This window comes from Pristis pectinata, chromosome 4, assembly GCF_009764475.1.
Source record: "Pristis pectinata isolate sPriPec2 chromosome 4, sPriPec2.1.pri, whole genome shotgun sequence".
Classification (NCBI taxonomy): Eukaryota; Metazoa; Chordata; class Chondrichthyes; order Rhinopristiformes; family Pristidae; genus Pristis; species Pristis pectinata.
Genome location: NC_067408.1, coordinates 60,950,601 through 60,977,647, shown reverse-complemented (window position 1 = coordinate 60,977,647; position 27,047 = coordinate 60,950,601). Strand labels below are relative to the sequence as shown.

At 43.9% G+C, this 27,047-nt stretch overlaps 1 protein-coding gene across 2 annotated transcripts in view; it reads left to right on the top strand.

Annotated features, from left to right (window-relative positions):
* Positions 1-26,674, top strand: part of LOC127569915 (coagulation factor X-like) — a 39,400-nt gene extending 12,726 nt beyond the window's left edge. For both annotated transcript variants that reach the window (XM_052014972.1, XM_052014971.1), the window contains exons 4-9: positions 10,176-10,292; positions 12,879-12,992; positions 21,116-21,244; positions 22,704-22,816; positions 24,815-24,929; positions 25,890-26,674. In XM_052014972.1, the coding sequence (XP_051870932.1) occupies positions 10,176-10,292; positions 12,879-12,992; positions 21,116-21,244; positions 22,704-22,816; positions 24,815-24,929; positions 25,890-26,443 (1,142 nt within the window). In that variant the 3' untranslated portion in view covers positions 26,444-26,674. The remainder of the gene's footprint in view (positions 1-10,175; positions 10,293-12,878; positions 12,993-21,115; positions 21,245-22,703; positions 22,817-24,814; positions 24,930-25,889) is intronic.
* Positions 26,675-27,047: the final 373 nt, after the last annotated feature.

The following is a 27,047-nucleotide window of genomic DNA, read 5'->3' as shown; positions in this document are numbered from 1 at the left end:
TTGCACTTGAATCCCAGGGGGACCAATATCTCGGCGGGGAGGTTTGCTAAGGCTACTGGGGAGAGTTTAAACTAGAAGTGTTGGGGGGTGGGATCCGAACTGGAGAGACTGGGGAAGAGGTGTTTGGCTCTCAGATAGAGAAAGCTAGTAGTAGGTATGATAGGCAGGTGATAGAGAAGGGATGTGCTCAGACAGGTTTGAGATGTGTCTATTTTAACGCAAGGAGTATTGTGGACAAGGCGGATGAGCTTAGAGCTTGGATCAATACTTGGCTATGATGTGGTGGCCATTACAGAGACTTGGATGGCTCAGGGACTGGAATGGTTGCTTCCAGTTCCAGGTTTTAGATGTTTCAGAAAGGACAGGGAGGGAGGCAAAAGAGGTGGGGGAGTGGCACTGTTAATCAGAGATAGTGTCATGGCTGCGGAAAAGCTGGATGTCGTGGAGGGACTGTCTACAGAGTCTCTGTGGGTGGAGGTTAGGAACAGGAAAGGGTCAATAACTTTGCTGGGTGTTTTTTATAGGCCGCCCAATAGTAACAGAGATATCAAGGAGCAGAGAGGGAAGCAGATCCTAGAAAGGTGTGAGAATAACAGAGTTGTTGTGATGGGGGATTTTAATTTCCCGAACATCGATTGGCATCTCCAGACAGTGAGGGGTTTAGATGGGGTGGAGTTTGTTAGGTGTGTTCAGGAAGGGTTCTTGTAGATAGGCCTACAAGAGGAGCGGCTCTGCTGGATTTGGTATTGGGAAATGAACCTGGTCAGGTGTCAGATCTCTCGGTGGGTGAACATTTTGGAGATGGTGATCATAATTCTATCTCCTTTACCATAACATTGGAGAGAGATAGGAACAGACAGACTAGAAATGTGTTTAGTTGGAGTAAAGGGAATTATGAGGCTCTCAGGCAGGAAATTGGAAGCTTAAATTGGGAACAGATGTTCTCAGGAAAAAGTACGGAAGAAATGTGGCAAATATTCAGGGGATATTTGTGTAGAGTTCTGCATAGGCATGCTCCCATGAGACAGGGGAGTCACGAGAGGATACAGGAACCGTGGTGTACAAAGGCTATAATAAATCTAGTCAAAAGGAAAAGAAAAGTTTACAAAAGGTACAGAGAGCTAGGTAATTTTAGAGATCTGGAAGAGTATAAGGCTAACAGGAAGGAGCTTAAGAAGGAGATTAGGAGAGCCAAAAGGGGCCATGAGAAGGCCTTGGCAGGCAGGATTAAGGAAAACCCCAAGGCATTCTACAAGTAGGTGAAGAGCAAGAGGATAAGATGTGAAAGAATAGGACCTATCAAGTGCAGCAGTGGGAAAGTGTGTATGGATCCAGAAGAAATAGTGAAGGTACTTAATGAATACTTTATGCCAGAATTCACTACGGAAAAAGATCTGGGTGATTGTAGTGAGGACTTGCAGCGGCCTGAAAAGCTTGAGCATGGAGATATTAGGAAAGAGGAGGTGCTGAAACTTTTGGAAAGTATCAAGTTGGATAAGTCAACGGGACCGGATGAGATGTACCCCAGGCTGCTGTGGGAAGCGAGGGAAGAGATTGCGGAGCCTTTGACGATGATCTTTGCATCGTCGATAGAGATGGGAGAGGTTCTGGAAGATTGGAGCATTGTGGATGTTGTTCCCTTATTCAAGAAGGGGAGTAGGGATAGCCCAGGGAATTATAGACTGGTGAGTCTTACCTCAGTGATTGGTAAGCTGATGGAGAAGATTCTGAGAGGCAGGATTTATGAACATTTGGAGAGGTATAATATGATTAGGAATAGTCAGCATGGCTTTTTCAAGGGCAGGTCCTGCCTTACAAGCCAGATTGAACTTTTTGAGGATGTGACTAAACACATGGATGAAGGGAGAGCAGTAGATGTAGTGTATATGGATTTCAGCAAGGCTTTTGTTAAGGTACCCCACGCAAGGCTTATTCAGAAAGTAAGGAGGCATGGGATCCAAGGGGACATTACAGTCTGTATCCAGAACTGGCTGGCCCACCGAAGGCAAAGAGTGGTTGTTGAAGGGTCATATTCTGCGTGGAGGTCGGTGACCAGTGGTGTACCTCAGGGATCTGTACTGGGACCTTTGCTCTTTGTGATTTTTATAAACGACCTGGATGAAGAAGTGGAGGGGTGGGTTAGTAAGTTTGCAGATGACACAAAGGTTGGAGGTGTTGTGGATAGTATAGAGGGCTGTCAGAGGTTACAGAGGGACACAGATGGGATGCACATTTGGGCTGAGAAGTGGCAGATGCAGTTCAACCCAGATAAGTGTGAAGTGGTTCATTTTGGTAGGTCAAATATGATGGCAGAATATAGTAGGTATATGGTAGGACTCTTGGCAGTGTGGAGGATCAGAGGGATCTTGGGGTCCAAGTCCATAGGACGCTCAAAGCTGCGCAGGTTGACTCTGTGGTTAAGAAGGCATATGGTATATCGTCCTTCATCAATCGGGGAATTGAACTTAGGAGCCGAGAGGTATTTTTGCAGCTATATAGGCCCTGGTCAGAGCCCACTTGGAGGACTGTGCTCAGTTCTGGTCACCTCACTACAGGAAGGATGTGGAAGCCATAGAAAGGGTGCAGAGGAGATTTACAAGGATGCTGCCTGGAATGCGGAGCATGCCTTATGAAAGCAGGCTGAGGGAACTTGGCCTTTTCTCCTTGGAGTGACGGAGGATGAGGGGGGACCTGACAGATGTACATAAGATGATGAGAGGCATTGATCGGGTGGATAGTCAGAGGCTTTTCCCCAGGGCTGAAATGGTGGCCACAAGAGGACACAGGTTTAAGGTGCTGGGGAGTAGGTATAGAGGAGATGTCAGGGGTAAGTTTTTTACTCAGAGAGTGGTGAGTGCGTGGAATGGGCTGCCAGCAATGGTGGTGGAAGCGGATACAATAGGGTCTTTTAAGAGACTGTTGGATAGGTACATGGTGCTGAGAAAAATAGAGGGCTATGGGTAAGCCTAGTAATTTCTAGGGTAGGGACATGTTCGGCACAGCTTTGTGAGCTGAAGGGCCTGAATTGTGCTGTAGTTTTTCTATGTTCTATGTTCTAATACTCACACCTAATTAGCCTTGAAGTGAAGCGAGCTGCCCTCATAAACCACTGCGGTCTTTGTGTTTAGGATAACTCCCACGCGGTAGGATATTCTGGTTTCTAAATCCAAGTCGAGATGGCTTATGATTTGGATGGTAATCTCCAGGACAGGACATTCCCATTCATTCATATCCTTCCAGACAGTTCAGGTTTATGGTTTGAGAGACATGGCCAAACAAACCAAGTTCTGCCAGTGGAGAGGGGTGATATTTGGAGTGGTGAATGACGTGGCAGTTAAGCTGAGTTTGGGAGATGCTATCAGAGGTCGCCTGTATGAGTAACTGCAGTGCATTTTGTAGATGGTAGACACTGTGTGCCAGTGGTGGAGGGAATGAATGCTTAGGGTGGTGGATGGGGTGCCAATCAAGAAGTTTCAACAACTCTCAACTGAATTGTTGGAGCTCCTCTCATCCAAGGAAGTTGAGAGTATTCCATCGTGCGCCCGGAATGTGCCTTGTAGATGGTGGAAAGGGTCTGGAGTTTCAGGAGGTTCATTGCAGGATATCCAGTCTCTGGTCAGTTCTTGTAGTCTAATTGAGTTTCTGGTCAATGGTGACAATGATGACCCGGAGAACCCGGCAAAGACAATTCAATGAATGTTAAGAGTAGATGGTACTGCCCTCTTTTGGAAAAATGTTGGAAAGACATTTTTAATGTTATCTCAGTTGTATTGAATATTGATTTACAACCTCATCCTATTACTGCAATTTTTGGGTTACCAATGATGGATTCCGGCCACCTATCTGCTTCAGCTCGTCATATAATTTCATTGTTACCTTAATGGCCAAGAGAACTATCCTATTTAAAGGAAAGGATCCTATACCTCCTACCACATTTCAATGGTTTTCTCAAACTATAACATGTTTAAACTTAAAAAAAATTAGGAGTGGTACTGTTGATCCTTCGCTTAAATTTGAGGAAATTTGGAGCCCATTTATTCAGTATTTCCATATGATGTAAGCAGACCTTTTTCGAATCCCTTTCAAAAACCTTCTATTTGAATATAGAGGAGCAGAGCTAACGACATAATAATGTTTTTTTTAACTGAAGAAATAACTGTCCAGCTTTTTTTTTTGAAGTTTTTGGTTTGCTTTTGCTTATTATTTTTTTTAATTTTGGGGTTCTCTTTTCATATTTCTTTTCAAATTTCTTTTCAAATTCTTTTGTATCATGTTCACTTAGTAAGAGATTGGGAGGTTCAGATTATATATTTTACTCCTATGTTTGTATATGTCAATTGTTACTATTGTAATCCCGATCTCTTCGCACCATGTCTATTATCACTATTGTTATGTGTATTAATTTGAAATTTAATAAAAAGATTGAAAAAGAAAGAAAGAAGAGTAGATGGTTAGGCTCTTTGTTGGAAAAGGTTATTGCCTGGCACATTTGTGGCACGATTGTTACTTGCCACTTATCAGACCATGCCTGAATGTTGCTTAGGTCTTCTTGAGGAGTTGCAAATGGAATTGAACATTTTGCAATCATCAGTGAACATCCCCTTATAGTGGAAGACTTATAGTGAAAAACTCCTGCAGTGGTGTCTTGAAGTTTGGATGATTAATCCTAATAACCACAACAATCTCCTTTTGTGCAAGGTATAACACCAACCATTGGAATATTTCGCTTTGATGACCATTGATGTTTATTAACCACACCTCCTTAATGCCGCATTTGGTCAAATGCTGTTTTCATGTTAAAGGCACATACTCTCACCTCAATTCTGAAACTCAGCTCCTTGGTCCATGTTTGACTCAAGGTTGTGATGAGGTCTGGAGTGGATTATTCCTGGTAGCATTGTTGATGACAGCTTCCATCACTTTGCTGATTATTGAGAGGTAATTAGTCAGATTGGATTTGTTCTGTTTTTTTTTGTGAACAAGACAAACCTGGGTAATTTTCCACATTGTCAGATAAATGCCAGTGTAGTAACTATAACAGCTTAGCTAGAGGTCTAGCTAGCACTACAACACAGATCTTCGGTACTGCAATTGTCTTGTCCCATAGCCTTTACTGTATCCAGTGCTCTCAGCTGTTTCTCGCTGTCACCTGGAGTGAAATGAAATGGCTGAAGGTTGGCTTCTGTGATGGTAGGGGTGGGGGGGGGGGAGTGAAGGTGGAGCGAAGATGGATTATCTACCTGGCAGTTCTCACTACACATGCCTGTGAATGCTTCAGCCTTTCTTTTCGAACTCCCTTGCCAGTCCCAGCCATTGTTTAGGATGGTGATGTTCTTGGAGACTCTCTTTCCTATTAAATGTTCAATCACTGCTTACAATCCAGTGTCTATGAGATCTCTTAGCTGCTTCTACTGCATCTTGCCTTTGTTGTTTAGTACATATGTAGACCTATGATGCAGCTTCTCCAAGTTTGGAACTTGTTCTACAACTGAAATCTGCAACTTCTATGCCAGGTCGATCCCCTGGCTTGATCGTAATGGTGGAATGAGGACCATGAGATTACAGATTGTGTTGGCCCTCTGCACGTCATGGATACCCAGTTTTGAGCTGCCAAATCTGTTCTAAGTCAATCCCATTTGGCACAATTGTAGTGCCATACAACATGATGGAGGGTGTCCTCAGTGTGAAGATGGGACTTTGCCTCCTCAAGGACTGCGTTGTGGTCACTTCTGCAAATGAGGTCACTTCTGCCAGTGTTTTCAAGGACAGATGCATCTCCCATTGTATGTCAGTGTGGATGAGGTCAAGCTGGTTTATCCCTTTTTTTTGGTTCACTCACTACCTGCAACAGACACAGTCTGGCAGCTGTGTCCTTCATGACTTGGCCAGTTCGGTCAGTAGTGGTGACGGACATTGAAGCCTCCCACCCAGAGTACATTCCGTGCCTTTACTTCTTTCAGTGCTTCCTCCATCTGTTGGAGGAAGTACTGAAACAACTAATTCACCAGCTGAAGAAAGATGGAAGGTGGTAATCAGGGCGAGATTTCCTTGTCCATGTTTGACCTAATGTCAAGGAATTTCATAGACTCCAGAGTCAACATTACGATCTTCCAGGGCTACTGCCTTCAGACAGTATGCTAATGCCCTGCCAGGGATTGGAATGGAGCAGTCTGGCATGTTGTCTGTAAGGTATGATTTTATGAGGCAGTTGCTTTATCAGTCTGTGGGATAGCTCTCCCAGTTTAGATATCAGTCCCCAGATTGAGCATTGCAATGATTCACAGACCTTTGAGTAGAGAAACATCTTCTCATCATAATCCTCAATGAAGTCTCCTTGTACTGAGTTCTACCTAGTAGAAACAACCTTTTGACATCCATCATAACTCTCAGAATCTTCTTGTCTCACTGAGATCATCTTTTGTTATTCTAAACTCCAATGAGTGTACTCAACCACTCCTCAGAGGCAAGTTCCACCTTCTCAGAAATTCATGTAATGAATTTACACTGCTCTGACTTGAAGACAAGTTCTGAAGGTACGGAAACCAAAAATGCTCACACACCTCAACAAGCCCTGTGAGTGTTCCTTACTCCAAGGAAAACAAATCAGCATATCAGTTTCTCTTCATAGCTGAAATGCTCCATCGCAGGCAACATGCTGGTGAATCTCCTCTGCGCCTTTCCAGTGCAAACACACCTTCGTACAGTATGGTGACCAGAATTACACATAGTACTTCTGCAGTAGTCTAATGTTTTATATAGCTGTACAATCATCTCCTTGCTCCTATATGCTATGCCTTACATATTGAAAGCAAGTATCCCACATATATTCCACAGGGCAGGTATGGTGAGGGCAGGCACCATAGTGTAGCAGTTAGCGTAACACTATTACAGCACCAGATACCTGGGTTCAATTCTGGCCGCTGTCTGTAAGGAGTTTGTACATTCTCCCCGTGTCTGCGTGGGTTTTTCCAGGTGCTCTGGTTTCCTCCCACATTCCAAAGACGTACAGGTTAGGAAGTTGTGGGCATGCTATGTTGGCACCAGAAGCGTGGCAATACTTGTGGGCTGCCCCAGAACACTCTACACAAAAGATACATTTCCCTGTATGTTTCAATGTACATGTGACTAATAAAGACATTTTATCTTCTTACCTACCTTATCTACTTGTGCTGTTGCCTTGACATGTACACCAAGTTCTTCTGTTCTTCAGTACCTCTTAGGATCCTACCATTCATTGTGCATGTCAAACTTTTATTAGTCCTCCCAAAATATATCACCTCATATTTTTCAGGATTGAATTCCATCTGCCATTGGTCTGCCATCTTATCAACACATCAATATCAAACGGTAGCTGAAGACAACCCTTCTTACTATCAACAACGCCACTAATTTTTCTGCCATCTGCGAACTTATTAATCATACCTTCTATATTCACATCCAGATTGTTAATAAAGATAATACATAGCAAGGATCCAGCAATATTCCCCATAGTTTTTATCTGGTAACAGGCTTCCAATCACAGAAACCCTTTTCTATCCATCTCTGATTCCTATCACCAAGCGAATTTCAGATACAATTTGCCAACATGCCTTGGATTTGATGGGCTCCTAACTTCTGGACCAATCTTCACATAGGACCTTGTCAAAAACTTTATCGAAGTCCAAGTTGTCTCCATCAACCATACTACCCTCATCGACACCTCTTTGAAAAGTTCAATCAAATCAGTCAATCAAGATTCTCCCCTTCACAAAGCCATGCTGACTATCTTTGATTAATCCCTACCATTCCAAGTATAGACTTTTTCCAATAACTTCTAACCACTGACATGAGGCTCACAGTAATTACCTGGCTTATTCCTGCTGCCCTTCTTAAATAAAGGTACCAGATTTGCTATCCTCCAGTCATTAGTCAATTTACCTGTGATGAGAGAAGATTTGAATGTTTCTTTCATAGTCCCTGCAATCTCCTCCCTTGTTTTCCACAGCAGCCTGGGACACACCTCATCACGCCATGGGGATTTATCCACCTTTAATCCCTCTAAAACATCTAAATCCTCCTTTTTAATGGTCATTCGTTTTAGAATTTGTCTTTTGTCCTCCTCTATTGTGAATACAGATTTATTTAAGACCTCACCTACGTCCACTGGCTCCACTCACAGGTTGTAGCTTTGGTCCCTAATGTACCCTGCTCTTTCCCTGGTGACCCTCTTGCCCTTAATAAATTTGCAAAATATATGTGGATTTTCTTAATCTTGCCCCCACTTCTGTTTCATACCCACTCTTTGCCCTTCTAATTACTTTTTTTAAAATTACTCCTTATGCTTTCTATACTCCTCCAGAGTCTCACCAGTTTTCAGTTCCTGCCATAACATACCTTTTTTTTCTGACATTCATGGTTCCTTAAGCTCCCATGGTCAGGGTATCAAAAATAGGAGGGCATAGGTTTAAGGAGAGAGGAAGGAGTTTTAAAGGGGACCTAAAGGGTAAGTTTTTTTTCCAACAGAGAGTAATTGATATCTGGAACACACTGCCAGAGGAGATGCTGGAATCAGGTATAATTACTACCTTTAGGAGGCATTTAGATGTACACTTAAATAGGCAAGGCACAGAAGGATACTGTCCTAATACAAGCACATGGGATTAGTGTAGAAAGGCAAAAAGGTCAGAATGGGCTGAAGGGCCCTGTTTCTGTGCTGTACGACTTTATGACTTGTGGGCCATACCTTTCACCATTACGGGAACATGTTGGCAATGAACTCTTACTATTTTATTTTAGAATGATCATCACTGGTCACTTATGGATTTACCTACAAATTGCTGCTCCCATCCACTTTTGCCAGATCCATCCTGTCTTACCACACTTCCCCCAATTCAGGACCTTAATTTCCATCCCATCTTTGTCTTTCCACATAACAACCTTAAAACAAAGTATGGTGTCTATCTCTGAAATGCTCTCTCACTGATTCTCAGCTACGTTCCTTGATATTAGGCCCAGTACTGCCCATTTCCTAGAGGAGTTATCTACATACCAGCTCAAAAAGCTCTCAAGGATGTATTTTAAAAATTTCACTCCCTCTAAGTCATCCACCCTAAGGTGATCCCAGTTAATACTAGGCAAGTTCCCTCCGATTACTCTGCACGGTAGCGTAGCGGTTAGCGCGATGCTATTACAGTGCCAGCTATCGGGGTTTGATTCCCGTCGCTGTCTGTAAGGAGTTTGTACGTCCTCCCGTGTCTGCGTGGGTTTCCTCCGGGTGCTCCGGTTTCCTCCCACATTGCAAAGACGTACGGGTAGGTTAATTTGGGTTTAAAATGGGCGGCGCGGACTAAATTGGCCAGAAGGGCCTGTTACTACGCTGTAAATAAAACTAAAATTTAAAAAAAATTAAAAATATTTGCTCATCTATCTCCTTCTGATTGTTAAAAGGTCTATAGTACACCTCCAGCAAAGTGATTGCTCCCATTTTGTCTCTATATTCCACCCACAGAGCCGCATTGGAAGAATCTTCTAGGAGATCCTCTGTCATTACTCTAGTGATGGACTCCTTGATTAATATTGCAATGCCACCTCCTCTTTTACAATTCTCCTGTCATGCCTGAAGATTCTATACTATGGTCAGGTATTAACAGGTCCCTGCTGAACTTCCCATTGGACAAGCTGCAACAATTTTCCTTGGCTCTCAGTGCATTATTTTTTGTAGAAGTAACTCAGATTATGAGAACGTAAGGCAGTAAAACAATGAAGGAGGATGCAAGTGGGTAATGACAAACCATTTCTAATAGCTGGGGGCATTGAAAATGAATGGAAAAAGATAGATAATTAAATGTAAGAGATTCAGGAAAAATAACAGAACAAGTTGAGTTGTGAGGCTGTAGGATTCGAATTCCTGAATTTGTAGCTTTGGCAGAGACATTCAATTTTACAAGTTGGTTGTGGAGATGAGAGAGAGCAAAACAGGTTGAAGGGGCATGGAAACAGGGAAGGTAAACGTGACTATATGCTGCATGGAGGATCAATACTGACAGGGTATATGGCTCAATCAGCCTCTAAGTTCCAGTGTTACTTTTGGGTATTTCTGTAGGATAAATTAATATCTGATTATTTTTAAACTATGTTACCAGCATATTCTTCGCAAAACCTCTTTCTGAATGTTTGGTTTATACTTCTTGTTTCAGTTACTAGCAACGTGTGTGCATCAGCTCCTTGTTGGAATGGTGGGACCTGTCACAGCACTCCTGGTGACTATAACTGCACATGTAAGACAGGCTACAGTGGCAGGAGCTGTGAGATCGGTAAGACCACTATAACTGGCTGTAATCAGTAAGCGTGCTGGTAGTGGGTTGACAGATGTCTTCACAAACATTAATTTATCTTGGAGGTTAACGTAAAGAAAGCTATCACTGAAATCCCAAAGATGAGGCCTCAAAATCCTTTGGGCATCTAAACTCTATGTTGAGCCATCTGCACTCAGCGTTGATCTATCTGGTGAGTCCAGAGTTACCACAACAGATCCCTGGCTTCTACTTGCACCAAAGTCAGCATGATCCTCAGCAATTGGTAGCAAGGTTCACCAATCAGCTGAAAAAGAATTGACAGCCACAACCCTGGGTTAGTTAACTGTTGAAAAAATCTGTATGTTCTGAATGTCTCATTCATTCAGAAACATTCAAAAGATATTGAAAACATTCAAACTAGTAAAGATTAACAAAAACATAACAGATTTAAAAACTGAAAAGCAAGACACTTGTATACATTTTAAAAAGACATTTAAAAACAATTCAAAGAAAGTAAATTAACTGAAAGCTATGTCCCTCACAGCTGCTTCCCTCAGAACTGAATAGATCCATTGTTACTGTACCAGACTACCCTGGCACAGGTTGTTCTGACAGATTCCTCAGCAAATAGGCTGCAAAATTAGTACAACTTCGTGCCCATCACTGGACCCTAATGTCAGAGCACATTCTTGATAAACAGCTGGCAACAACTTCTGGGCTTTTGTATTTGTGCAGAAATCCTACAAATTGCCAACAGTTACATGTTGGTGGTTACATGGGTAACTCCTGTTTCCTTCTGAAATCTGTGAGTTCCTTAATCCTCAGGCTTCTCAACATATCTCAATCTGACTCTTTTCCATATCCTAGTTTCACTATCTAGATCACTTAAGCCAGATCTTAGAGCTCTAACATCTGGGCTCACAAAGCCCCATCCCTCCTGGAAGAAAAGAATATAAGTAAAGGAGCAGGAATTGGCTAATCAGACCCTCAAGCTTGTTCTGCCATTCAGTAAAATCGTGACTGATCCAGTCTGGGCCTCGGTACTTTCCCTTGCTCCTCTCATGCCTTACAGTTATTAAATCTTCCAATCTCTACCCTGAATATATTCAATGACTCTATTTCCACAGCTCCCTGGAGTAGAAAATTTCAAAGAGTTTCAATCCTCTGAGAGAAGAAATTCCTTCTCTGACGCATAATTCTGAAACCATGCCCCCTGATTCCAGATACCCCTACGCCACAGGTACATCCTCTCAGCATCCACCTTGTCAATCCCCATCATAATTTTTTAAGTTTCGGTAAGATTACCTCTCCTCCTTCTAAACTCCAAAGAGTACAGGCCGACCAGCTCAACATTTCTTCATATGTCAACCTCTTTATCCCAGAAATCAACCTAGTGAAACTTCTCTACATCACCTCCAAAGCAAGTGTTTCATCCCCACCTCCCCCCTCCTCCCTCCTCCCCAAAGTGGTTTGCATTTTCACATTTTTCTCCTCAAGTTATCCTTGATTTAGAACATCTGTATCACAGTTTATCCCAGAAACAGCATCACACCTGAATTCAGTTACTGGTAATGGTAGTTCCTCACCATCAAGAAACATCCTGGAAGGCAATGTGACAGGACTCTAGATCACTGATACTTGCATGAGCAAGAGGGCGGTGATGAGGGGGGGTGGCGACAGAAATTAGCCAAGTGGGATCCCTGCAACAGTTTCAGGAAAGTTACCTGCCCCATGTTTCTTCCTCAGAGTCACTGCCATTTCCAACATGGGTTCATGCTGCCATTGAGCCCTTACATTCACTACAAACCTTTCATACAGCAGCACCAAGTTGCCTTAACCCTGGTGCAACAAACCATTTGTTAGCAACAATGGCATTGCTGGCCTTCCCAGTGTAAGTAAAGAGAGATGCCAAACAGACTTCTGTGGCTGCATACAAACCCCTGCCCAGACACTTGATTTTGGGAGAAGTGTGGGACCCCAGATCTTGAAGACCATTGAATCTAACACCAGATATAACTATGGTAATACTTTCCGCTCCAATTCCATAAAGCTCTCCATTGGTAGCATCATTGAGTGAACATAAGTAGCAGCAGGCATAAGCTGCTCCACCATTCATTAAAATCACTGCCATTTTCCAACAGCGCCAGCGTCCTGGGTTCAATTCCGGCCACTGTCTGTAAGGAGTTTGTACGTTCTCCCTGTGTCTGTGTGGGTTTCCTCCGGGTGCTCCGGTTTCCTCCCACATTCCAAAGACGTACGGGTTAGCAAGCTGTGGGCATGCTATGTTGGCGCTGGAAGCATGGCGACACTTGCAGGCTGTCCCCAGATCATTCTATGCAAAAGATGCATTTCACTGTGTGTTTCGATGTAAAGGTATCTTATCTTATATCTCTTGATCCCTTTAATATCCAGAATTCTATTGATCCCTGTTTTGAATTAACTCAATGGATCTATATTTGAAATTATAATTCTTTGAATAATTTTTCCACTCCCTTACAAACATTAGGGTTCTGTTGTGACTTTTATAATCTCTTGATGCATTTTTGAATTTCTAATAACAGTGCAATTTCCTAAATAAATTTCGTAATAAATATATCCTTGCAGAAAATGATGTGTGTGCATCCAACCCATGCAAGAATGGAGGATGGTGTCAGAATGAAGCCACGCACTATAAGTGTTCTTGTGAAACTGGCTATTATGGTCAAAACTGTGAACATGGTAAAGTATCTCCAATATTATAAGTCTTACCAACTTTGCTGGTGTCTGATCACTTCGAGGTACAGAGAGACAGGTTTGTTTTAAAACAAGACAGCAGAGAGATTACTATTATAAGTAGGGTCTACCTGGCCATGAGAAAGCAGCTCACCCACTCCAGAGGACTCAGACTCTCAAGGCTTCTAACACTATGCACCAATTTCAATTTCCTTCCAAATTTGGTTAAAGCTTATAAAAGTAAGAACTTAAAACAACAGGGGCTTCCCCCCGACTGTGGTCAAAAGAGCTCACACCCGTAACTCTGCTATTTCCTGCACCTCCACTCTTGCCCCCACCCCTCCCAGGCCCAACAGGGATAGGGTCCCCCTTGTCCTCACATTTCATCCCACCAGCCTACGTATCCAACACATCATTCTCTGCCACTTCCACCATCTCCAACGGGACCCCACCACCAAGCATATCTTCCCCTCCCCACCCCTTTCTGCCTTGCGCAAGGACCGCTCTCTCCGTGTCTCCCTAATTGACTCCTCCCTCCCCACCCATCTCGGTCCCACCCCGGAGACTTCCCACTGCCCCCGCCATAGGTGCAACACCTGCCCCTACACCACCTCCATCACCTCCATCCAGGGACCCAAACAGTCCTTTCAGGTGAGACAGAGATTTACCTGCACCTCCCTTAATATCATCTACTGCATTCGGTGTTCCAAGTGTGGCCTCCTCTACATTTCTAAGATCAAATGGAGACAAGGTGACTGTTTTACAGACCACCTGCGCTCCATCTGTAACTGCGATCTGCATCTCCCTGTTGCCAATCACTTCAACTCAAACCCCACTCCACCACAGATATGTCAGTCCTCAGTCTCCTCCACTACCAGGAGAAGTCCAAGTGCAAACTGGAGGAACAGCACCTCATTTTCTGTCTTGGAACCTTGCAGCCTAATGGCATGAACATTGAAATCTCCCACTTTACGTAATCCCTTCACAACTACCCCCTCCCCAACCATGCTTCTTCTTTTCTTCCCTTCCCTAGCTCTTCTCTCTTTTCTCTACCCTTTTTTCCTCCTTACCTTTGACTCATGCTCCAGTGGATCTGCTCCCCTCCTCCCCTGCACCTGCCTATCACTATCTCTTACCTGCATCTGCCTATCACCACCCTTGCCCACCCCACTTCCTCTCTTTTGTCCACCTATCACTGCTCTGCTTTTCCCTCCTATATATTGGGCTTCCCCTTTTTCCATCTTCAGTCCTGAAGAAGGGTCCTGACCCGAACAATTGACCACCTGCTTTTCTCCACGGATGCTGCCTGGCCTGCTGAGTTCCTCCAGCATCATCGTGTTTTTCATTATGCTAGCCCCAATCGGGATGGGACCACATGGATGCGGATGGGTTTACAGGGATCAGGAGTGGAGGTGGATTTGCCAAGGAGCTGAAGGTGTGCCTGTGGGCATGGTGTTTCCACCGGCCACTACTGCTACTCAACAGGAGCACTTTCTCTCCCGCCAGCAGCTGCCTGTTAAATAACTCCTTCATCCAGAAAAGGGAAGACAGCTGACTGTTGAGTCATGGAGTTATACAGCAGGGAAACAGGCCCATCGGCCCAACTCATCCATGTGACCAAGACATCTATCTAAGCTAGTCGTATTTACCTAGGCTTGGCTCATATCCCTCTGAACCTTTCTTATCCATGTACCTGTACAAATGTCTTTTAAATGTTGTAATTGTACCTGCCTCTACCACTTCCTCTGGTAGATTGTTCCATATACCCACCAACTTCTGTGTGAAAAAGTTTTCCCTCAGGTCTCCCTTTAAATTCCCCTCTCACCTTAATTCTATGCCCTCTAGTTTTAGACTCCCCCACCCTGGGAAAAGACTGTGACCATCCACCTTATCTATACCTGTCATGATTTTAAAAACCTCTATAAGGTCACCCCTCAGCCTCCTACATTCCATGGAAAAAAGCCCCAGCCTATCCAGTCTCTCCCTGTAACTCAAGCCCTCCAGTCCCGACAACATCCTTGTGAATCTTATCTACACCTTCTCCAGGTTAATCACATCTTTCCTTTAATATGATGACCAGAAGTGCACACAATACTCCAAGCACCATCTCACCAATGACATGTACAGCCATAACTTGACGTCCCAACATGTACGCAATGCCCTGTCCAATGAAGATAAGTGTGCTAAATGCCGCCTTGTCTACCTGTGTCACCACTTTCATAGAACCATAGAACCATAGAACAATACGGCACAATGCAGGCCCTTCGGCCCACCATGTTGTGCCAACCTTCAAACCACACCTAAGACTATCTAACCCCTTCCTCCCACATATCCCTCTATCTTAAATTCCTCCATATGCTTATCTAACAATCTCTTGAACTTGTCCAACATATCAGCCTCCACCACCACACCAGGAAGCGCATTCCATGCACTAACCACTCTCTGGGTGAAAAACCTCCCTCTGACATCACCCTTGAACGTCCCACCCAATACCTTAAAGCCATGTCCTCTTGTTTTGAGCACTGGCGCCCTGGGAAAGAGGAGATGGCTGTCCACTCTATCTATTCCTCTCAATATCTTGTATACCTCTATCATGTCTCCCCTCATTCTCCTCGTAATCCATGCTCTCTAATCTAGGCAGCATCCTGGTAAATCTCCTCTGCACCCTCTCCAACGCCTCCACATCCTTCCTATAATGAGGTGGCCAGAACTGGACACAGTACTCTAAGTGTGGCCTAACCAGAGTTTTGTAAAGCTGCATCATCACTTTGCGGCTCTTAAGCTCGATCCCACGATTTATGCAAGCTAACATCCCATAAGCTTTCTTAACTACCCTATCCACCTGTGAGGCAATTTACAGTGATCTGTGGATATAAACCCCCAGATCCCTCTGCTCCTCCACACTGCCCAGAATCCTGCCATTTACCTTGTACTCTGCCTTGGAGTTTGTCCTTTCAAAGTGTACCACCTAACATTTCTCTGGATTGAACTCCATCTGCTACTTGTCAGCCCAGCTCTGCATCCTATCAATATCCCTCTGCAAGCTTCAATAGCCCTCCACACTATCCACACCACCACCAATCTTTGTGTCATCTGCAAACTTACTAACCCACCCTTCCACCCCCTCACCTAAGTTGTTAATAAATATCACAAAAAGTAGAGGTCCCAGAACCGATCCCTGAGGGACGCCACTAGTCACAGCCCTCCAATCTGAATGCACTTCCTCCACCACAACCCTCTGTCTTCTACAGGCAAGCCAATTTTGAATCCACACAGCCAAGCTTCCCTGGATCCCTTGGCCTCTGACCTTCTGAAGAAACCTACCATGTGGAACATTAACAAACACCTTACTAAAATCCATGTAGACCACATCCACTGCACTACCCTCATCAATCTCCTGGTCACCTCCTCAAAGAACCCTATCAGGCTTGTGAGGCAAGATCTTCACTTCACAAAGCCATGCTGGCTGTCCCTAATCAGTCCATGATTCTCTAAATGCTCATAGATCCTATCTCTTTAGAATCCTTTCCAACAGCTTACCCACTACAGACGTAAGGCTCACTGGTCTGTAATTCCCTGGACTATCCCTACTACCTTTTCTGAATAAGGGGACAACATTTGCCACCCTCCAGTCCTCCGGTACCAACCTCGTGGACAACGAGGACTCAAAGATCCTAACCAACAGTTCAGCAATCTCCTCCCTCGCCTCACGAAGCAACCCGGGGAATATTCCGTCAGGCCTCAGGGACTTATCTGTCCTAATATTTTCTAACAACTCCAACACATCCTCTCTCTTAATATCTACATACTCCAGAACATTACCCTCACCTACACTGTTCTCAGCATCATCAAGAACCCTCTCCTTGGTGAATACTGAAGAGAAGTATTCATTGAGAACCTCACCCACTTGCACAGCTTCCAGGCACATCCTCCCACCTTTGTCTTTAATCAGACCTACCTTTACACTAGCCATCCTTCTGCCCTTTACATACGAGAAAAAAGCCTTGAGATTCTCCTTAACCCTACTCACCAAAGCCTTTTCATGTCCCCTTCTCATTCTCCTCAGCCCTTTCTTAAGTTCCTTCCTTGCTATGTTATATTCCTCACGAGCCCTGTCCGATCCTTGCTGCTTACACCTTATGTATGCTGCCTTCTCTTCCTAACTAGTTGTTTCACCTCTCTCTTCACCCATGGTTCCTTCACCCTGCCATTCCTTCTCTGCCTCACCGGGACAAATTTATCCCTAACATCCTGCAAAAGATCCCAGAACATCAACCACATCTCCATAGTACATTTCCCTTCAAAAATGTCACCCCAATTTACACTCCCAAGTTCTTGCCTTATAGCCTCATAATTCGCCTTTCCCCAATTAAGTATCTTCCCGTCCTCTTTGTTCCTATCCCTGTCCATGACAATTCTAAAGGTTATGGAGCAATGATCACTGTCCCCCAAATGCTCACCCACCGACAGATCTGTCACCTGACCCAGTTCATTACCTAAAACTAGATCCAATATGGCAACCTGTCAACAGACTGCATCAGGAATCTGTCCTGGACACACTTAACAAACTGCGCCCTGTCTAAACCTTTGGCACTAAGTAGGTGCCAATCAATATTTGGATAGTTGAAGTCTCCCATTATAATAACCCTGTTGTTTTCGCATCTATCCAAAAACTGCCTCCCAATTTGCTCCTCAGTATCCCTACTGCTACCAGGGGGCCTATAGAATATTCCCAGGAGGGTAACTGCCCCTTTCTTATTCCTAACTTCCACCCATATTGACTCTAGAGAGGATCTTTCTACTTTATCTACCCTTTCTGCAGCTGTAACCGTGTCCCTGACCAGTATCGCCACCCCTCCTCCTCTTCTCCCCACCCTCCCTATCCCTTTTAAAGCACTGAAAGCCAGGAATATTCAATATCCATTCCTGCCCCGATGTCAGCCATGTCTCTGTAATAGCCACAATATCATAGTCCCATGTACTTATCCAAGCTCTCAGTTCATCTCCCTTATTCCTGATGCTTCTCGCATTCAAGTACATGCACTTTAGCCCATCCACCTTACTACTTTTGTAGCCTGTACTCTGCTTCTCCTTCCTCAAAGCCTCTCTACCTGTCAGATCTGACTTTTCCCCATCCCCTTCTTCCTCTGACCTACTCCTCCAGTCCATTCCTCCTCGCAATCTAGTTTAAACCCTCCTGAACACCCAAGCAAAACTGGCTGCAAGGATATTGGACCCCCTCAGGTTCGGGTGTAACCCGTCCTCTTTGGACAGGTCCCACCTTCCCCAGAGGAGATCCCAATGATCCAAAAATCTAACAACTCCCTCCTGCACCAACTTCTCAGCCACGCATTTATCTGCCATCTCCTCCTGTTCCTACCTTCACTATCACGTGGCACTGGCAGCAATCCCGAGATCGCTACCCTCGAGGTCCTGTCCTTCAGCCTTCTGCCTAGCTTGCTAAACTCACTTTTCAGGACCTCATCCCTCTTCCCACCTATGTCGTTGGTACCAACATGAACCACAACTTCTGGCTGTTCTCCCTCCCACTCTAGAATGCTGTGGACCCGATCAGTGACATTCCGGACCCTGGCACCTGGGAGGCAACAAACCATCCGGGATTCATGCTCACTGCCACAGAACCTCCTATCTGTTTCCCTGACTATCGAGTCCCCTATCACTACTGCCTTCCTCTTCTCCTCCCTTCCCTTCTGAGCAGCAGGACTGGTCCCAGTGCCACAGACCTGGCTACTGCTGCTAGGCCCCAGCAGGTCATCTCCCTCAACAGTCTCCAAAGCAGAAAACGTGTTACTGAGCGGAACAGCCTCTGGGGTCCTCTGCTCTATCTGCCTGTTTGGTTTTCTTCTTCCTTTTCCCTCCCCTGACAGTCACCATTCTACCTACTTCCTGGACTCCAGAATTACCTACTCTAAGGGGGTGACCGTCTCCTTATGTACAGTATCTACAAAACTCTCCCGCTCCCTGATGCTGCGCAGTGTTTGAAGCTGTAACTCCAGTTCATCGATTTTGAACCGAACTTCCTCCAGCCTCAAGCACTTACTGCAGATGTGGCCATTGTGGACAGCAGCAAGGTCCACGAGTTCCCACATCAAGCAGCTGCAGGATACCACCATGTCCTCCATCTGAAACTAATTCCATTTTTTACCCCCTAGTTTTTCCCACTTAAATATTTATCACAGATAACAGGTAAACCTTACCTTTACCTATTTACCAGCTACTCACCTGCCTTGCCCCTTTACCGCCTAAACCCCTTAAGCCAAAGCCCGACCACTTTGCTCCCTCTCACTCCACTGCCCGCTCCGATGCTGCCCGCTGGATATGGTTGTTCGCTTTTTTAACTGCCCGCGCCTGACCTGCCGACGTCACATGCCTGCGCAGTTCAGCCCCCACTCTTCCCGACTAAAACTTATAGAAACATTTAAAAAAGAATCTTATAAAAATCTAATCCTAATAATCACAACCCTATTAAAAACTAACCCTTATAATTAAAACCCTATTAAAAAATAGATAAAAATGTAAAACTTATCTGCTCCGAAGTCTTCCGAAGCAAAACCCACGAAGCCTCCGAAGTTTTTTTTCTCTCCTCGCTTTTTAAAATGCCTGCACCACGCCTGCGCAGTCCTGTCAGAGAACTATGTACCTATACCCCTAGGTCCGTCTGTTCTACAACAATCCTCAGGTTCCTGTCATTTATGGAGCAAGTCCTGCCCTGGTTTAACTTACCAAAATGCATCACTTCGCACTGTGAATGTATGTGTTTGTGAGCTGGCGTTTTATTTAATCACTCATGACAAGCCGTTAAATTTCTTGTGATACTGGAGTCATGCAGCTGTAACTCCCCATTCAATCTCCATCTTGGCCCAGCTGCCTCTATGTGTTAAGGATGCTCCTCCTTCTCTCCCTCCAACATCAGGACCTCTGACAGAATGTTGCAGAACCTGAGACACTTACAGCTATTCCTGGAGGTATCCATTCATCTCAATCAGAGAACTTCACATGGATTAGTGTAAACCACAGCAGAGCAATCCTATTGTCCCTGTGTTTATGTTCCTGAACTAATTCCTCAGGGAAGGTGAAAAATTCTGCAGCAGTTTTAGAAATCTGATGCCCTTAGAAGTGGCTATGAGGCAGCTGAATTGTCACATTAACTGGTTCACTAACGTCCCAGTGGAAAGAAAATCTGCTGTGCTTATGCAGATAACTGAAGTCCCAAAATTGGCTCTTATCCTCAAATTAGTCTACCAAGAGACTCAATTGTAATGAGAGTCCTAACTGTGATTCTAGTGAAACACTATCTCAGGTCAGCAGGAGAAGGCGAAATCAATACCGACCTTGTCAGTGGCACCAAATCCTAGGAATAAAGAAGTTCCTGCAGGTGCCTATTAACCACAGGAATCAGGTTTCAAATGGGACCTGTACGCTTGAGTTCCTCTGTGAAAGAGAGAGACCCATTTCTTGTAAGCTTAAAGCTCTCCTGGACAATGTTAAGCTAAGACAGACCAGTCAAATACAGTGAACAAGTTAACACAAGAGGACCAGTAGCTGACACTATATCTGACACTAATCACCATGCCCAGTGCTGATTGTTATAATGGATTTGTACAGATCTATAAAGGGTTATACTTTAGACCTTATTGCAGCTGGATATTCACAGTGCTATTCAGGCCAGTCTAATCTATGAAGAGTCTGAGGGGACAGTTACTTAAATTTTGATCCTCATTCTTCGAATAATTATTAATAGTTTCATTCTAAGCTCTGTGGGTATATCAATCAGTGTAGAAAAAAAATTAAAAGGGCAACAGAAACTGCTGGAGGAACTCAATGGGTCAGGCAGCATCTGTGGAGGAAAATGGACAGTCAACGTTTCAGGTTGAGACCCTTCATCTGGTGTCGACCTGAAACATCAACTTTCCATTTCCCTCCACAGATGCTGCCTGACCCATTGAGTTCTCCCAGTGGTTTGTTTTTGCTCCAGATCCAGCATCTGCAGTCCCTTGTATCTCCTTGTGTTTCCCAGCATTGTTTGCCTTGTAACCTGATGGATCACCCTGTGGTTGGAACCATGTTCTATAAAGAGAGATTTATGTGATTGATTCCTTGAATTTCAGGTCCCCAGGACTGTACATCACACGGGCAAACCTGTGATCACTTCTGTAAGTTAAAAGATGTTTACCTATGCTGTTACTGTGCCCAGGGATATAAACTTGGGGAAGATCAGAAGAGCTGTGTTCCTGAAGGTAAATATCAATGTTGTACGTGCTTTACTCCACTGCACACATCAGTGCAGACCCCTGATCCACAGCTGTTGGGTTTAGAGAGTGGAGGGGGAATCTAGCATTACATCATATGTATCACAATCCCGGTGAAGCAAACACTACAAACATGTGTTGATCTTATTGAAACATACAAAATTCTTTTGTGGTTTGACAGGGTGGATGTTTCCCCCAGCTGGGGTGTCTAGAACCAGGGCCACAATCTCAAAATATGGCGTTGGCCATTCAGGAAGAAATGAGAAGAAATTTCTTCACCTGGGGGGGGGGGGGGGGGGGATTTTGGAATTCTCTACCCCAGATGGTGGAGACTAAATTGCCAAGTATATTCAAGATAGAAATTGATAGATTTTTGGATATTATGAGAAATAGAGGGATATGGGGTTAATTTAGGAAAGCGACCAAGGTAAAAGATCAAACATGGTCTTATTTAAATGCAGCAGGAGTGAGTGGTTAAAAGGCTAACTCCCTGGTTTTATTTCTTATGTTGTAACATATCTCTAGTGCAGCAAAGCCTGCACCAGATGTCACAATGCCAGTGCAGTAAACCACGCACCATACATCACACACCCAGTTCAGCAAACATCACACAACACATCTCCAGTGCAGCAAATAACACACCATACAATCTAACCCCATTGCAGTAAACAACACAGTATACGTTCTAACACCAGTGCAGTAAAACATGCACCACACATCACAATCCCAGTGCAGCAAACAACAATGCATTCTAACCCCATTGCAGCAAACACAGGATGCATTCTTATTGCAGTGCAGAAAACCATGCACCACACATCACAACACCAGTGCAGCAAACATACAATACACAGTGCATCTCCAGAGCAGCAAACCTGTATCTCACAGATTGCAGCCTCAGTTCAGCGAACACTGCGTCACATACTGAACCCTCAGTACAACCTTGCACTGCAAATTGAAACATGATGCAGCAAACCATGCATCACACCTTGCAGCCACAGTGCAACATATGCTGGGACCTGGATGGGCATCAGGATGGCATGTGACCATACTCAGAGCGCCCGGACTTGGGCTTAGTGCTGATGGTGGGGATCACCCAGCCCTGTGTGGGGTTTGTACTGGTTTCCTTATTTCACTGTGTGCCCCTTATCAAATTCTCTATCCACAGTGTTTGCTCACACTCTATCAGCAGAGTGGGCTCTGCATCCACCCACCCTGCAGGTTGGGAGACTTAGACACACCACTGCCTGGCCCAAACTGTTCTGAAATGGATATGCATTGCATATTGAGATCTCCCAGCTGCCCCACTGGGGATCAGGCTGCCAGCCTAGAATGCAGAGTGGGTGTGGGTGCAGTCTGGATGACAGGACAACCTGGAGAGAGGATATAATGTACTACCAGCTCATTAATGCAACTCTAACCCCATCAATGACTCCTTTGTGTTGAACAGTGCCTTATCCATGTGGAAAGCTGTCGATTCCTTCAGCAATTGATGATTCTGACTTGATCCTCAGGGCAATCATTGGTGACCAGCGATGTCAAAGAGGTGAATACCCTTGGCAGGTGAGGGTATAAACTTGGTGCATGGTAACACACAGGTTACATTATGGGAGTGGATGAATCCCACCATGGCAGCTGGGGAATATAAGTTCAAATGTTTAAATAAATCTGGAAGATTGGCAACCATAAAACCACAGGATTATCATTAAATGCCGTCAGGTACATTATTGTCCTTAAGGAACTATCCCTCCAATGTGGCTGATCTTTAACTACTTCTTTAGTGCAGGAGCATGAGAGATGGACACTAAATGGTATCCCTGACAGTGGTGTCTAATACATGAACCTGCAAATAATTAAAGTAACACTGTGCCCTGCCCACAAATCCACTGCCCCAAAGCTAGTGGCTCCAGATCCCTACACCTGATCTGTGCGTAGGCCATGGAAGGACTAATCAGGTCATGTGGGCACTCAAGAACATTTAAAAACAATTAAAAATGAAATTTGAAATGTAAGATTTTTGTTTAAAACACCTAAAATCACTTTGAAGAACAGCTTCTTCCCCATTGCTGTCAGATTTCTAAACCAATTACCTGTTTCACATCACCTTCCCGGTGGTGCAGCCATGTTCTTGATCCCTTAATTCTATCTCTTCTGTTATTGTCACTTCTGCATTTCTTTTTCCAATACTTCAGTTTTGCACGACTATCTTTGCACCATTCTGCTGTTTTGCACACATCATTGTATTTATTATTACCATGTAAACTTTACTCTGTGAGATTCATGTGAGCAAGGAGTTTCATTGCACCCTGATGTATATGACAATAAACTAATCTGAATAATTTAGTCCATTAATGCAGACAAATAATTAAGAATATGCAGCTTACCTTGCTTCTTCTCAGCCCAATGTTTGCCAGCCATGTGAATAGGCTTGTGGAATCTGTACCAGGTATAACCAGGCACAGGATCCAAGACCAGTTATCTAGTCTAAGAGCAAATGTCCCGCTCTGCCACTGGATTCCTTGGCACAGTCTAAAGCTGGAGAGCATCCAAACAAGCCCCAGCCAGCCTTGGATAGCAAGACTGGACCTTTCAACTTCTTTCAGGAGTCCTGAAATGTGGTGGCACTCACATGAATTGCTGGTAAAACCCAGCAAAATTTAGGCCTGTACTCCTTGTATTATCTTGGACAATCTGTACGATCTCAAAACCTCTAACGATACAGAGATAGCAGTCCCACCATCAAGGCTATAAAGTGGTCAGGAATGAAGTGGCTAAACCCAAAATGAGCAGCAATGAACAGTTACATAACAATGCTTTGACTTCCATATGCTGCTGGGACTAAATTTGTTCTTCTTTACCATACTGTCCTGATTATGTTGTTATCTAATATTTCCCCAACTCGGTAGCAGGTCTTCCAATGAGTCATAGAGGGGTACAGCACAGAAACAGGCCGCACTAACCATTAACCATCCATTTACACTAATCCTACATTAATCTGATTTTTTATTCTCCTCCCATTTTCATCAATACTTCCCAAATTCTACCATCCATCCACATAATAAGGGCAATTTACAGCAGCCAATTAATCTACCTGCTCACTCATTTTTGGAAGGTGGATGGAAACCCACGTGGTCATAGGGAAAACGTGCAAAACTCCACAGACACACACACACACACACACACAAGCACACATGCACACACATGGGAAATCAAGACTGACCCCAGGTTTCTGGCGCTGTGAGGCAGTAGGTCTATTAGCTGCACCACTATGCCGCTGTGTGGAAAGGCAGCAGAACCTTATGAATTTTGCCAGCAACTGTGACAACATTATCCAAAGCCTTGAGACTCCCAGAGCTGTCTATGACCACAGGTACGAGCACAGCAACAATATTTCCGACTTATCCATGGTTTTCTCTCCATTTCCATACATCAGGGCATCTTAAATAATAAGATTTGACCATCTTGGCTGGGATCCCAGCTCAATTCCTATGGACAGCAGTCTTAAACTGTCTTAATGCATGGAATGTTTCAGCTAAAGTGCTTTGCACATTTCTACCACAGGTATTATTAAAACATAATGATGAAATAGTCTGCGGGGGTGTCATTCTGAATGAGGACTTCGTGCTAACCTCGGCTGCCTGTGTGAACCACTTGCATTCCTTCACAGTTGTCCTTGGTGAGTTCCTTCAGTTTTACTTTCTGAATGTTCTGAAGTTAAATTATAATGATTTCTAAGTTATATTTTTCACATATCATGAAAGCACCGCCTCAAACATAACTGGGAACATGAGTAAGCCATGCAATTCCTCATGTTGGCTCAAGGCTGATCTTCTACCTATGAGAACACAAGAAATTGGCAAACAACCTATGCCCATGGATATCTGCTCACTACTACCTAATGGGTTTTTGTTCCTCTGTGTGCCAAATCAGTGGGATGTGGCAGGGTACGTTCTGTAATACCCTTACCACAAGCCTCATGTGAGCACGCTTGTGCAAGGATCGTGATAATCAGCATGAAGTGTGACAGATATTTGTCTGTGTAGTTGAAGACCACAAATCTACAAGGTGCAAATTAGAAGGATAATCTGAGGGAATAAATTAGTACAGGGTAAGAGTAAATGAGAACAAAGTGTAAGCACCAGCATGGACCAGCTGGGGTACACAGCCAGACTTTGGGCTGTAAATTGTGTGAACGGAAGGAAACGCAGATGGAGTGAGGTGAAATAACATGGGAAGAGTCTCATGGATCATAATCACCATCATGAACATACTGCACCTGCTACTGTGCTATAAATGATATGTAATTCCATGAATTTATTGCTTTAATATTTCTGTAATCTAGCAGAGACTCTAGCAGAGTCATTGACAGCATTTAAGAAGTGTCTAGACAAGCATTTGAATCACCCAGGCATAGAAGGCTACAGGCCAAGTGCTGAAAGACGGGATTAATACAGTTGGGTGCCCACCGGTCAGTGTGGACACAATGGGCCAATTGACCTGTTCCATGCTCTATGATTCTATGAAAAGTACTTCATTGGCTCTGTTTAAATACAAGTTCTTATTACGTCAAAGAACAGTATCTTCCTTAAATCTGCACCTCTGATGGTTAAAAAATCTATTTTGACCTTCTAAATAGGAGAGTACAACCTGGAAGTAGATGAAGGCATTGAACAAACAATTAACGTCAGTCGAATGCACATCCACTCAAGATATTCCCGGATGACCTTCGAGAATGATATTGCACTACTGGAGCTGGAAACACCAATTCAGTTCAACAACTACACCAGCCCCATCTGTCTTCCCGAGGCAGACTTCGCCGAATTCTTTTTGATGAACTCTGAATATGGGGCTGTAAGTGGATGGAAACTGAAACAGGGTCGTGTTGAGCAGCCAGTTCTCCTCGGGGTCCCATATGTCCCTTACATCAAACACGCCAGTTGTGAGGGGGTACAGCCTTTTCCTATTGTACATCGAATGTTTTGTGCAGGGTTTGAAGAATTAGCAGATCCACTGTGTTCTTTAACCAGAGGAAGTCCCCTTGTAACTAGCTACAAGGGTGTATGGTTCCTGACAGGCATGAGTTTAGGGGCTGATGAATATAATTGTAATAAGATACCAGTATACACCAAAGTATCAAGGTACGTAAATTGGATTAAAAAGATAATGAGACAGACACGCTCAGGTCACTAGCTAAATACACAACATAACAAGCTGACACTTTGTGCTTTTTTCACTAATGTTCCACAGACAGAGGTACAGAAGTAGAAAGGACGAACTGAAAATAAATTAATTATTTTGCTGACTCAAGTTTCTGTGGGTAATTACAGGAGAAAACAAATGTTTTACCTTGTAGATAGCAAATGGTTTAAATCATTCCAAAAAACACATAGAACTGTTAATAAAATGATGTCATTGAAAATATGATAGAATAAATTGCGCACTAATATCATTGATAAAGATGTTGATAACAGTTGTGATGATAACAGTGCTGGTGATGATGATTATATTGCTAACGTTGAGTGTGATGCCAGCAGTAACAATGGTGGCTGTGACACTGCTATCAGTGACAATAACTGGTGATTATGAAAACTGACTCTTCCATGCATCTGGGTCCAAGTAATTTTATTTAAACTCTCCTTATGAAATTAAATTTATATTTGATCTTTGTGACAATTGCTCTGAGTTTTAGCACAGATATCAGTGTAGGTTGGCCAGTGAAATACTAACAAGAATCTAAATATTTAAGTCAATTAACCAGTGCCCAAGGGAATTGCTCATACTAGCCTGGGTCCCG